The sequence below is a fragment of the Triturus cristatus genome, chromosome 1_1 (genome assembly GCF_964204655.1).
Source record: "Triturus cristatus chromosome 1_1, aTriCri1.1, whole genome shotgun sequence".
Taxonomy (NCBI): domain Eukaryota; kingdom Metazoa; phylum Chordata; class Amphibia; order Caudata; family Salamandridae; genus Triturus; species Triturus cristatus.
The window spans coordinates 132,506,038-132,519,318 of NC_140579.1; the positions used below are offsets into that span (position 1 = coordinate 132,506,038).

General features: G+C 48.2%; 1 protein-coding gene across 7 annotated transcripts in view; it reads right to left on the reverse strand.

The window, feature by feature from the left end:
- Positions 1-8,325: 8,325 nt before the first annotated feature.
- Positions 8,326-13,281, reverse strand: part of ACLY (ATP citrate lyase) — a 463,802-nt gene continuing 458,846 nt past the window's right edge. For all 7 annotated transcript variants that reach the window (XM_085616801.1, XM_085616574.1, XM_085616958.1 and 4 more), the window contains one exon: positions 8,326-10,092. In XM_085616801.1, coding sequence (XP_085472927.1) covers positions 9,998-10,092 — 95 coding nt within the window. In that variant the 3' untranslated portion in view covers positions 8,326-9,997. The remainder of the gene's footprint in view (positions 10,093-13,281) is intronic.

Below are 13,281 nucleotides of genomic sequence, written 5' to 3' on the forward strand. Positions count from 1 at the left end.
ATGAATGTATTTATTTTATTTATTTTACAGTTTTATATAGCGCGAACTTGACCCGAATCGGGTATCAGAGCACTTTTTACAGCACCAGATGCATTACATGAGGATGATGCTGTGATTCTGGGCAAATCACTTAATCTCCCCGTGCCTAACAAAAATGAATGTATCCTCATGTAATGCAACTAGTGCTATGTAAAGCGCTCTGATACCCGATTCGGGTCAAATTCGCGCAATATAAAACTGTCAAATAAATAAAATAAATACATTCATTTTTGATAGGCACGGGGAGATTAAGTGATTTGCCCAGAATCACAGGATGTTCAGCGTCATTGCCGAGACTCGAATCCAGTTCCCCAGATTCGAGGTCCACCGCCCTAGCCGTTGGCCAACTCCTCTCCCCATAGAAGACCCTAATTTGCGAGTGGAGTGTGCTCTAGGGGGAATTGCTTTTGTATAGCATATCTGAATGCATTGAACTATCCACCGTGCAATGCCTGACTTTGATATTGGATTGCCTTTAAGTGGTGGAGCACAAGCGACAAATAGTTTTTTTGCGGAAAGGTTTTGTCCTTTCTATATAGTAAAGAATAGCTATTTTCACATCTAAAGTGTATAAAGCACGTTCTGCTACTGAATCTGGTAGAGGGAAGAACACAGGCAACTCAAGAGATTGGTTGATATGAAAGTCAGAAATTTCTTTTGGTAGAAAATTAGGGTTGGTCTGCAGAACCACTTTATTTTGATGTATTTGCAAGAATGGTTCTTGTATGGTTAGTGCCTTAAACTCATCCATTCTCCTCAGAGATGTGATAGCTATGAGGAAAGCTACCTTCCAAGTAAGAAATTGTATTTCACATTTATGCAATGGTTCAAAGGGTGGACCCATTAGCCTGGTGAGGACAATGTTAAGATTCCACACTGGAGCAGGTGGAAATCTTGGAGGAATTATTCTTTTAAGTCCCTCCATAAATGCTTTGATGACAGGCAAAATAAAAAGGGACAGATGTGGTTTGTTCTGTAGGTATGCAGCAAGATGTAAGCGTACAGAAGAGTACACTAAATTGGAATGCTGCAGATGTAGTAAATAGCAAATGATGTTTTAAACCAAAGCGTCAAGTTTATCTATTTGATTGTTATTGCAGTATACAACGAATCGCTTCCACTTTGCTGCATAGCATGCTCTTGTGGTAGGACGTCTAGCCTCTTTGATAATATTTACACAATCTGGCGGAAGAATTAGGTAGACAAACTAAGATTTCAGGTGCCGGATCGCAAGGTTGAGATGGCTGGGATCTGGATGTTTTATTTCTCTATGGCTCTGAGTGAGCATATTGGGAGTGAGGTGTAGGTTTTGGTGAGCAACTACTGAGAGCTCCAACAGGGTTGTGAACCAGGGTTGTCGAGGCCATGTTGGTGCAACTAGGATTAATGTCAGGGACGCCGGTATGAGTTACTGAACCACTAATGGAATGAGTGGGAGAGGCGAAAAAGTGTAAGCAAATATCCCTGACCAATTCATCCATAGTGCAGTGCCCTTGGACAATGGGTGTGGATGTCTGGACGCGAAGTTTGGGCATTTTGCGTTTAGGTTTGTGGCGAACAGATCTATGTCTGGAAAGTCCCACATTTGAAAGAATGGGAGGAGAACTTGAGGGTGGAGTTCCCATTCGTGGATCTGTCGTCTTTGACGACTGAGCTGATCTGCAATCTGATTGTTTACTCCTGGGAGATGTTCTGTCGGGAGAAACAGTCTGTGATGTATGGCCCATTTCCGGATGGTCTGAGCTAGTTGCGACAGCTGGAGAGAATGCGTCCCCCTTGTTTTTGTATGTAGTACATTGCTGTCATGTCTGTACAGATCAGGACAGCTTTGTCTGCTAGATGAACTTGAAACACCTTGAGCGCTAGAAAAATTGCTAGAAGCTCTAGATGGTATATGGAGCTGTTTTTGCTGCAGGCTCCGCATGCCCTGAATGGAAACCACAAGTGAGTCTAAGGGCAACTGACCTCTGATATAAGCAGGGTCAGTCTTATATTTTTTCTCCATCCTAGGTGTAATAATTCTTGCCCTCACAAGATCTTTAAATATGTCGTCTGTATGTTTTAACATGCCTTTAAGCCTTGGCAATGTATGAGTGGTTCTTTGAGAGGAAGTAAGGGTCTCAAAGAGGAAATCCTCTTCTAGGGTCTCTTTATGGAGCTCCACCCCATGAAATGGAGCAGCCCTGTTAAGAAGCTCAATATATCCAGTGTTATCATCAGGTGGGGAGGGTCTAGATGGAAACAGATCAGGGTCATTATCTGTATTGGGGTCAGTAAGATAATCCTCCCAAGGGTCAGTGTCCTGTGGCCTATACTGATCCTCATCCCCATTCCCGCCATCCCTGTCATCCTGTGGGTCAGGTGATGGTGGGGAATTTGAGCGTGTAATAAGTAAATGGGGATCAGTGGGAGAAGGAGGTGGAATTTATGGGGGAGAAGGGTTAGTGCCCGCAATTTTCCTTTTGAGAGGAATGTGGTAATCCTCTGGCTGGTCAATTTTACGTTTCTTTGGAAGGGTGGCATGGATATGTCCTGTATCAGGGTATATAACCAGTTTTTTCTGCTTCAGATGCGAAGGTGGAGTTTCGGGACGAGGCTCTTAAGACGGAGTGTCTTTTTCCTTACTCGCCGGTTTCAGCGTCAAAGGTTTTGGCTCCGAGCCTTTCGGTGTGGAAGGTGGATTCTTCAGTAACGGTGAAATTGTTACCAGGAGATGTTTTGATTTCGGTTTTGGTGCTGAAGGTGGTCGGTTCGGCACTGATATGAGAGCCGCTCGAGCCGGAAAGCTTGTCTTTGTGTTTCGGAGCCAGACCCAATGGCGGGGCGTCGGAAACATTTTGTCGGTGCAGACATTTGCCCGAAGGCAGAGAAGGGACCAGAGCCTTTTTCTTTGTCTGGTGGGAGGGGGGGTTTTGGGGCATCTTTACTCACGGTACGCTGACCCGGAGTAACCAGCTCCTCCTCTTCCATGTCAGAGTCGGCTTCGGACACTGAGACATGTCGTTCTTCTTCCTCGGCTCCTTGAGCGTGATGTTCTGTGTCGGAATCTTCGCTGAAGAGGTCTGGTGTGGAGCCACTCTGGTGTTGCATCTCGTGACGTCGAGCCCGACGGTCACAATGCGTCTTCTTCGATCGCAGTCTTTCTCGTCGTGTTCTGGGGCCAGGCAGAGGTTGCACACTTTGTGCAAGTCGGTGCGTGGAAACTTAGCACGACACCCGGGGCAGAACTTGAAAGGAGTCCGTTCCATCGACTGCTGACGTGGTCAGCACGGGTCGGCCTGACGGCCTGCCACGAGTTTTCCGATCAAAGTTGTTAGAGCTGAGACGATACGCGAAGAATGGGAAGTCGCGATTGATAACAATACCGTAGAGGGTAGTGGATTGCGCGACGAAGGGGTACAAGAAACAGTGCTGAACCGGAGCGCAGCAATACACATCCGAACCCGATGGTGGAAAAAAAAATCTAACAATGCAGTCGATGCCCATGCGCACTATCACCGAAAGGAGGAGTCACCTACCTCGTGACTGGAAAATACTTCTTCTAACAAAAACAAAATGCAAACATTCGGACCCAACACTAGATGGCGGGCTATGCACAGCATGTGATCTACAGCTCACATGGCTCGAACAAAACATATCCAGTACCATTGGTGCATACACAATCAACAGGCAAACATGTTTCCTGGAGGAAATGGAGAAAAATGTAAGCTATATTTTAGCAAGTGAATACAAAGTTAGGCAAAACTATAATTAGTACTTTAGCACTGGGGCCCAGAAAAGTGTGAGAGACATAATGCACTTCAATTATGACTGACACTACCAAACCAGAATAGAGTGGGCCCATTTTCCTTGTCTGCAAAAAGGTCCACTGCACCATAGATTTGCTACTGCTTAGGTAGCGACGGCACACAGAGTAGCACAGACCAATGGCAGTTCAAATCATTCACAAATTGTTGTTGCAGTATAGTTTCAATGATCTTAACAGACTGCCACAGGGTCAGCTGAAAGTACCATGTAAAGTAACATCAGGGAGGAGAGGACAGGAAAAAGGACCAAATAACTCATGTTTTGCTTAACTACTTAATGGCAATCAGAAAAGAAAAAGGGGAGACAAAAGAAATCACCAGAAGGGCTCGTCCTCCTGCTGTCATATAGTCAAAAAAGAAAGAGCCTGTCCGAATTTATATAAATATAAGTTCTAAACCGCCACAGGATAGAGAGAAAACACAAGGTTTTCTTTATAAAACCCTCACCCACCAGGGTAACCCCTGGGTCCATCCTGTTCCGCTGCAGAACGAGGTGTGCTGCGACCTACGAAATTTACAAGTTACTTACCTTCGGTAACGATGTATCTGGTAGAGACGATTCTAGCCGCAGATTCCTTAACGTAGAATTATCCCCAGGCTCGAGACTGGACCCGGAAAACTTTCTTGCCCAGCATCTCCGCGCGCCAGAGGGGCGGTGCCACATAAGCCCCAGCGCGCTGACATCAGTTTGCTTCGGAGAACTTTTCCGCGCCACAACGTGGAGCCATCATAACAAAACTGAGGAGAATATGGGAACAGTGTGCGAAAAAACCAGAGAAACAAAATAGAGAGAAACAAAAGGTGAGAAACATCACCAGGTGGCACCAAGGCACCAGAAGGCGACAACAGCAGGCCAGAGCAGGTAAAGAGTAGAGGACCACTCTGAGGAACAACTGTGCAAGCCAAGGCAAAAGCACCAGAAGGTCAGAGCAGCGAAGCCAGAGCAAGAGCAGCACAAAGCACCACTCCGTGGATCCATCTAGCAAGCCAAGGCGAGAGCCATGCTGGAGGCACCAGCACGGGAAAGGAGAGAGAAGGAGAGAGAGAGAGAGAGAGAAGGAGAGAGAGAGAGAGAGAGAAGGAGAGAGAGGAGAGAGAAGGAGAGAAGGAGAGAGAGAGAGAGAGAGAGAGAGAGAGAGAAAGAGAGAGAGAGAAAAAGAGAGAGAGAAAAAGAGAGAAAGAGAAAGAGAGAGAGGGAAAGAGAGAGAAAGAGAGAGAGAAAAAGAGAGAGAGAGAGAGAGAGAGCCACAAGGGAAGGGCCACAAGCCTGGAACAGAGGAACAACAGCAATCCATCCCCAGGCTACTTTGCCAAGGATGGCCATACCTCCTGAAAGGAGTAGTAGGTCAAAGGACAGGTAATCCATCCGCAGACTATAGCGCCAAGGAGGGCCATAACCTCTGAAAGGAGTAGGAGGGCAAAGGACAGGTAAAAGAACCCCCAATGAAGACCAGGTGGGGATCAGAAACTCTAAACAACAGAGGAAAAGAGCAAAACTAGTCCCTCACGCTGGAAAGAAACCAGCTGGAGGAATGCCTGTCCGGAAGAAAACGAAGAGGACACAGAAGACAAGCCACCCAGAGGGAGGCGACTGCAGAAACACAAGCAGAGCGTCCTTGCAGACCGGGGAGGAAGGGCGGGTCGTAAAGGAATCTGCGGCTAGAATAGTCTCTACCAGATACATTGTTACCGAAGGTAAGTAACTTGTACATCTGATAGAGACTACTAGCCACAGATTCCTTAACGTAGAATAGATACCATAGCCATACCCAGAAGGTAGGAGGGCCTGCGAGAGAGCCTCCCCACCAGGAGAGACATAGGGCCCCAGAAGGGGACAGGTCACAGGGACAAGAAGGTAAAGGCTAGGATAACCTAAGCCCAACCAAGGGAGACTGCCCAACACCCCGCAGGGGCAGACAGCGCCCGAAAAGCCTCAAGGAACCAAAGGACCACCTCAGACCCCAGGGGAAAGAGGTAGAACCGGAGGCAGGGCCCCCTGAAGAACACACACACTGACAGAAAACAGTCGAACACACCGCAGCCACAAGCGGCTGACAAGGCAGGGACGGCACCACCGCTAAAAAGCAGAGACGGAAGAGAAAGGCACAAGGGAGTATAGCAAAGGACACAATGCCATATGAGAACAGGCCCGCACCGGCATGCACAGCCAGGAGCAGACAGCACCGCTGAACGGTGCACCCGGGACAAGCCAGATGCCAGCCGAAGGCAGAGGCCAGGAAGGGCCAGGACACGTCCCAAGGGAGGGGCCGGCACACGCTGGCCCACAAACGAAGTGGAACCAGGACGAAAGAAAGACGAAGGGCGGCCCAAGCCGCCCACCAGAACACAAAAAGCAGTGAACCCAGGCCCCCCCCCGAAACACCAAACAGAGGACCAAGAAGGTGCAGAAGTGGCTGGGGCACCGGATCCCCCGTGGCGGGCTGCCCCTAAAAGAGACGCGTGGAGCGAAGCCTCAAAGGGAAGAAGCAGCTCCCGACCCCCATAACCCTGATGGAGGACCTCCAAAAGATGATCCATGGAGAAATGGGCAGTTGAATCGCCCATGCGCAAGATCCCCGCCACCGTGGAAACAGCCCGAGCGAAGGCAGCACTGGCCTCCGTAGGGCCCCGTGGCGGGGAAAGCATTTCCTCGGTGGGCGACGGCTGCAAACTAAGGCGGCCATCCCCCAGGCTCAACGACCAGACGCCAGCCCGGCGCCGTAGAGTCCACGACCGGCGTCAGGTCAACGTCGACCGAGCCCCGAAGGGGACACTGGAACGACCTCCGCCACAACACGCGGCGCAGGAGGTCGGAGTCGGGCGACTAAGGAACGGCGCCGAAAAGGCATCAACTCTGCCTCAGATGAAGCAGCCGCCTGCGTGGAGGGTCGGGAGGGGCTGGGGGACACCCCGACCCCTAGCCGGCCCCGCCAGGGCCAGCAGCCTCCGGCGCCTGAGTGGCGTCACCTCAGCCTCGGACAAGGCCGCCGCCTGCCCAGAAGACCGAGGGGGACTAGAGGACACACCCCAAGTCCCGACAACCTCCCGCAACACCACAGGGACCCCCACGGGGGTTTGCGGCGAGGCAGTGGTGCCTGGGTCCGAAGGAGGGAACCCCAAGGGCCGCACCCCGACGGCCCCACATCCTCCGAACCTGGATCTGAACCTGTCGGCGCTGGCGACGTCGCAGAAGACCCCGCACGCGGCTAGGGATCCGCAGACGTCCCAGGAAGAGAAGGAAGAGCCAAAGAGGCCTGCAAGGCCGCCGCATAGGCCTCCATCTGGGCTCTGGTCGCTCCTGCGCTGGGAAACGGCTGATAGGATGGCGACGCGTGGGGCCGCACCAGCCGCGGAGAACCCACACCCCCAACAGGCTGGGGACCAGGCCTCGGAGACAGAGTCCAACACTTACCAACCGGTGAGCGACACCCTTGCAGCCTGGGGGAAGGACGATGTCGGAGACGGCGGTTCTTGAAGCTGTCCGCGGGGGACGGACGCGGCGACGCCGCCGACCTGGACATGCGGGCCGAAAGGAGCTCCATCCGGCACTCCCACTGGGACTTCGGCTTCATCTGTTGACACGCCTCACAATCCGTGGAGTCGTGGTGCTCCCCCCTACACCACATGCAGATGGGGTGAGGATCCGTCGCCGACATCTGGTGCGCGCGCAAGACGAGCACGTCTTAAAGCCCCCGCACACGGTGTCCAAGAAAAACGCTGAAAGCGGAAAGAGTAGGCCCGAAAACAGGCCAGGAACACGATCCGGGTCCGCATTGCACGCGGAAAAGAAAACTGACGTCAGTGCGCCGGGGTGGGGCTTATGTGACCTCGCTGACTTCACGCCCGCGGAGGACGTCGGGCGGAGTTGTATGGCACCGCCCCTCCCGGCGCGGAGATGCTGGGCAAGAAAGTTTTCCGGGTCCAGTCTCACGCCTGGGGATAATTCTACGTTAAGGAATCTGCGGCTAGTAGTCTATCAGATATGAGAACTATACTATACTTTTTAACTGTCCCCATTTTTTAACCTTACCGCCTAGGCAACAGATTAAAAATATCATTTACCCACACTAGGCAGGAATTTATTTACCCCCCCACTCCTATTCCCTCTCATAAACAAGAATAAGTCCCTTACGTCTTCTTGAGTATTTCGTAGGTCGCAGCGCGCCTCATTCCGCAGTGGAATGGGATTGATGAAGCATGCCACCTGTGGAGGTACGGACCGGCTCTGTTTTTTGACAATACTTAATGGCAATGATAAATATTGTAGGGTCCGATATTTGGAAAAACAAAGAAGGGGAAACTGGTTTTGGATACAATGCTAAGAAGAAAAAAAAAAGAATTTAAGTGTTTTTGGTCATAGTTTTTAGGTAAAGGTAGTGATTAAGCACAGTTTTATATGTACTGTAGGAAATTAGTCTTGCTTAGAAAATATTTAAGACGTCACACCACCACGAAGATAAAACCATGAAAACAAAAAAACTTGCTTTGAATAGGACTGTTTTATTTTGGATTAACAGGAATATACAGAAATGGTAGTATGTTGAAGAGATATTAACACAGTGATGAGTTAACTCCGAGCTTATGCATTATGAGTGTTCCAACAACATCCAGTTTTAGCTAAAGTGAATTTGGAGGCAACACAGCAATGGCTATGTCAATACAGTACACTGTATCAGACAGAAAGAACCAAAAATAATTCACAGTATCAAACACCTTTGCAAATTAAGACTCGCTTAGACAGACGATGCACACAAAGATAGTCTGGTGAAGTTTCAATGGTCCAGACTTACACTCTGCAATTAAGCACAGATCAGAATACATCAAACATTGGCTTTGAAACATATCCACGAGCAGCAGTGACATTTTATGTTGAACTTTACGTTTAGGTATCACATAGGCATTCTTCCAAAATGTATTTTGGTAGTAGCTAAGTTAATGGAAATGCATACTGGAGTCTGGATCATCTCAATCCCAAAGAACCAAACCCGGAAGGCCATTCTGGAAGTAGATTTTCAGTCTTTTCCTCCCCATTCAAGGACAATTTAATTCTGGATTATCCATTTTGTGAGCCCAAAAACTCATGGTGCATGCATTGATTGTGGTGCGTATTTCACCCCTCGGGATGAAGTTTCACTGTAAACCATGTCTAAATTTAAAACAAATTTCCAATGGAAAGCAATGGTTGAATGTGCACCTGACTTTGTAAAATGTTGCAGATTTGCCAGTGCATTGCTGCTCCCAACAGGGGCAGGACAAAACTTCTGCCTGTATCAGACCATACATCTAACCAAAAGCAAGAAGGCCAGCTCACAAGTAAATGATTAGACACACAAGCACTTAAATTCAATGTAACAAGTCATAACTCCAAATCAATGCACATTGAACATTGCATCTCAGCTCCATCCAAATACAAAGAAGAGTGCTGTAACTGTTTTAGTAATTGTATCTAACTGGCATAACTGCTGTAGGAGCGAGCAAATTGCTTGTAAATGTTTTGGTTCTCTAAGGTTCATACCAAAATTACAAACGAAAAAGATTCCTGAAGGCAACAGATAATTCACCGAATCCATCAAACATACTTCCGCATTGCAAGCTTCCCTTTACTGCCTTGCCACTGGGCTCTGAGCACTAGTATCCATGCCAGCGTAATGGAAGATACCTGTTAGTTTTTTTTTTTTTTTTTAATGTGGGTATTTGCCAAAAGGACCTAAATGATCTTAAATATGTTAATGACTTCATTTACAGAACACACAGCTACATGAAAGAATCTCTCAAATCCACCAAATATAAATTTTCCATTAATTCTTCATTACGGATACTGGAGGACCTTCATAATGGTAATCGAGAAGACCCAGACAGTGGACAAACAGAAGGTAACAGAATATTCAGCCACTCCCATCCATTTTAATAAATACAGCAAAATCTTGACACGTATTAAAAAAAAAAAAAAACTCCCGTTCCTTGCCCTCCCAAAAAATTACTTTCAATATCACAACTCTGAAGTGCATTCCTTAAAGAATTGAACTGTGATGGCTGTTGTACACGTGTGGCTGTCTCCAGCGCATGTCTCATCAGTAGCGGCTCCTTCCTTGTCTCTAGGCATGCTGCCTCCAGACCCCGAGGGACCTCCTTCATTGCTTCCCTGGGAATTATTACATGGTCATATGCTCTGGTAGAACGTAAGAGATATCATCCCACGGGTGGCGGTACAGACCTTGTTTCAGCCTCTTCTGATCCAAGTAGTGGCCTGAAATGGAAAGAGAAAAAACTGCGCTCACACACGTCCAATTCAAATGAGTCTTTATGTAGCCTCCGGCCAACTATATTGGTGTTAATACACTTGACATCATGCAGCTATCCCCCCCCCCACCCCGACATTTTTCTTGTCAAATATTGAACAAAACTAACACGTTCTGACTTCTTCCTCCTTTGTTCCCTTCACTCTCAATAGAATATTTGCTATTATTTCTAATTGTTAATGCAACTTATACTTATTTTTGGAAATGTGACTATCACTTATGACCAATTCATTTTATGTTTTTCGAGAGTATGTCTATTTTGTCAGAACCTTGTTCTACCTTTAAGGGGCTTCTAGGCTGTATTTACTAGGTGTCAACTGATTCTGCTTTTGTCTTCTGAGGTTCTAGAAATCAGCACTTTTCCTTTGCGATTTCTCCCAAATAAGCATTTGCTTCTCTTCTCGAAAAATAGATGTACTTTCATTCTACAGTTTTTAAAAAGGATAAGAATTTGAGGGCCTATAAGGCAGGGTCTTTGACAATATGTGTAGAAAGGTCCAAAAAGTGCACGCACCCGGAACACGGACAGGCTACGATTAAATCTTCCTGGACATGTTCCAATTAAAATGTGACCGTATTGAAGAGATCATGCTGAAGACAGCAGGCTGAATTGAGAAAGCAGAGTAGTATTTTTTACTGGACCATTTTTATCAGAAATAGCAATCATCCGCACACAATGTTGACATGTGAAACACAAAGGGGATCTTTCTTGTGAACATAACATTTTGGCAGAACGGAGGGCCTGAGAAAAGCCATGTGATTTAGGTCCAAAATATTTTATACAAGGGGAACGGCTGACAAACCACAACAGCAGTCCAGACCGGCGCTTTGTTTACTTCTTTACACCACGGTTTTCTATTTGCTCTCTAGTTTTTCCCCTCTATGTACAACTTTTGCTACCTTAGGCCTTAAAAAAAGGATGGCACCCCAAGGCTGCAAGGCATATCTGCTACGCCCCCACAGATGCAATTTGGTGCCCAGCTCTTCTATTTTGCTCACCCACTGTTATTAATGGTGGTTAAGAATCTGGTTACTGTTTTGTACTAGCCTCTCTTGCTAGAAGTCAATTTAATTTAATAACCAGTATTTCTGTGAAGAGCTTCTGCGTGCTACTCTAGCTTCCCTCCAAAAACATGATCTCATGGCCTATTGTTCTAGGAACTTTCACAAGAACGTGCTTGACTTGGACTTCACTGATATTGCTGCAGTACAGAAAGGAACGATCATGTCTCAAATCTCCCGCCTCAACGCCGGACCGGCAGACGTGCAAGGCCTTAAAGCCACACCAATTCAGTTTCAGTATAATCACGATAGGGGTACAGATTACAGAATTTTAGTGGCTTTCTCCATTGCACATGTGTGTCTCCACAACTGGACTGTACCCAAAGTGTGGACTTGCAATCCATTGAAGCAGTGATGTAGGAGGGTAGGATCTGCACTTATGTTGCCCTCACTTTTTTTCTGATGTATACACTGGTTTCTGGCTATAGTCTGGCTGGGTCCCTGCTAATCAGGGCCCCAGCCTCTCTGTTCTCTCTAAACGACTTGGTGTGCATATTAGATGCACTAGTGATTGGATACTGTGCTACCTTATGAGCCCCTAGTATATGGTACCTTAGGTACCAAGGGCATAGGTACTTCACAGGCCTACCAGGGGCTGAAGCATGTATTATGCCACCCCTGGGAATCAGACTAAATCTGACACCACAGGCCTGCTACTGCAGCCTGGGTGAGGTAGTGTTAACACTCCTCACAAAGGTATAGGTTCGCTATATCTCACCTTACACACACATATATAAACCTATCAGTCACCCCTAAGGCAGGCCCTGTCAATCCTGAGGGCAGGGTGCTTGGTTTACAATGTGAGGGTGTATGAGCAGGGCCCCTCTGCAGCTGGCACAGTCTATTCTCTGTGGCTGTTTGTGGATGCGGTTAAACCATATACTCTTAAGTGCATTATAACCTAACGGTAAATGCTAACTTTGGGATGGCTGCATCAAAACAAGTCTTGTTTGGTGTCAAACGCCTTGGAATCATACCCCCACACCAGTAACTGGTGTGGGAGTATGATCTCACCCTTCTAGAGGGATAGACATGTACCTACTGTGGAAACACAGTAGAATCCTGAAGAGCCCTGGCATCACAAAATGGATGCCACCAGCACAGACACTGGGCTGCCCTCCTGCTGCTGACTGAAACTCGCAGTGGAGGAAGCCCAACAAAAGGCATCCTGTCACAGGGAGGTGTCACCACCTTCCAGACAGGATTTAGTGTATTGGAGCTGGGTGGGTGCACTCTTAGAGTGCTTTGAAGTCCTGCACTGGGGGAGCAGTAGGCTCCTCTGTGCATATGCCAGCTCAAACCGGATCAGGGGCTACCTGCCTCTGCTCTGGCGCGAAACTGGACAAAGTGAAGTGGGTGTAACCACCCACTCCCCTGACCCTCCCAGAGGCGTGGTCATAGAGCTAGTCCCTCCCTTTCCTTTAGTATAAGATAGGGAACCCTTGCCATTGCAGCCTAGATATCCCTGGACGACGCACTACAAGAAGAATCCTGGACCTTCGACGTTCCACTACTTCTGGAAGACTGAAGAATCTCCCTTGGAGTTAAGGAGTGACTCTCCTGCTTGGCAGGCACCAAAACTTTGAATCAACGGTCGCAAACTTTCCCGCTCCCGCCGGAGTCTGAAGTCCCTGTGCAGCCCCAGAAGTGGATCTCCTGACTTCGACGGCCATTGCGAGTCCCCAGCACAGCTGAGGCGAGTGACTAGGAACAGCAATACCCGGGTACCGTGCACTATTGTCGAGTGCAACCCCTTCACGACGTTCTACGAACTTGTGCATTGGTCCACGTGTGGTCCAAGCCTCCAGCAGGATTTCCATCGAAGATCAGTGGCCTACCTCGTCCCGAGTGACCGTGGGCTCCTGTAAAGTGAATCCTCACGAGGCGTCTTAGCGATCCCTTGCCCGTTGGCTTGTGGGTCCCCTGAAGACTCATCGAACCAAAGGGGTCCCCTGGTTGCTCCAGGCCTGCCCTGACTTACCCTCGCTCGGTGAGTTCCTCAGACCTTGCTGGTCTGCACCGCTGACTTTCTTCACATTCCACGAGACTTGCTGTTGCCAAGGCTTGTTGGTTTC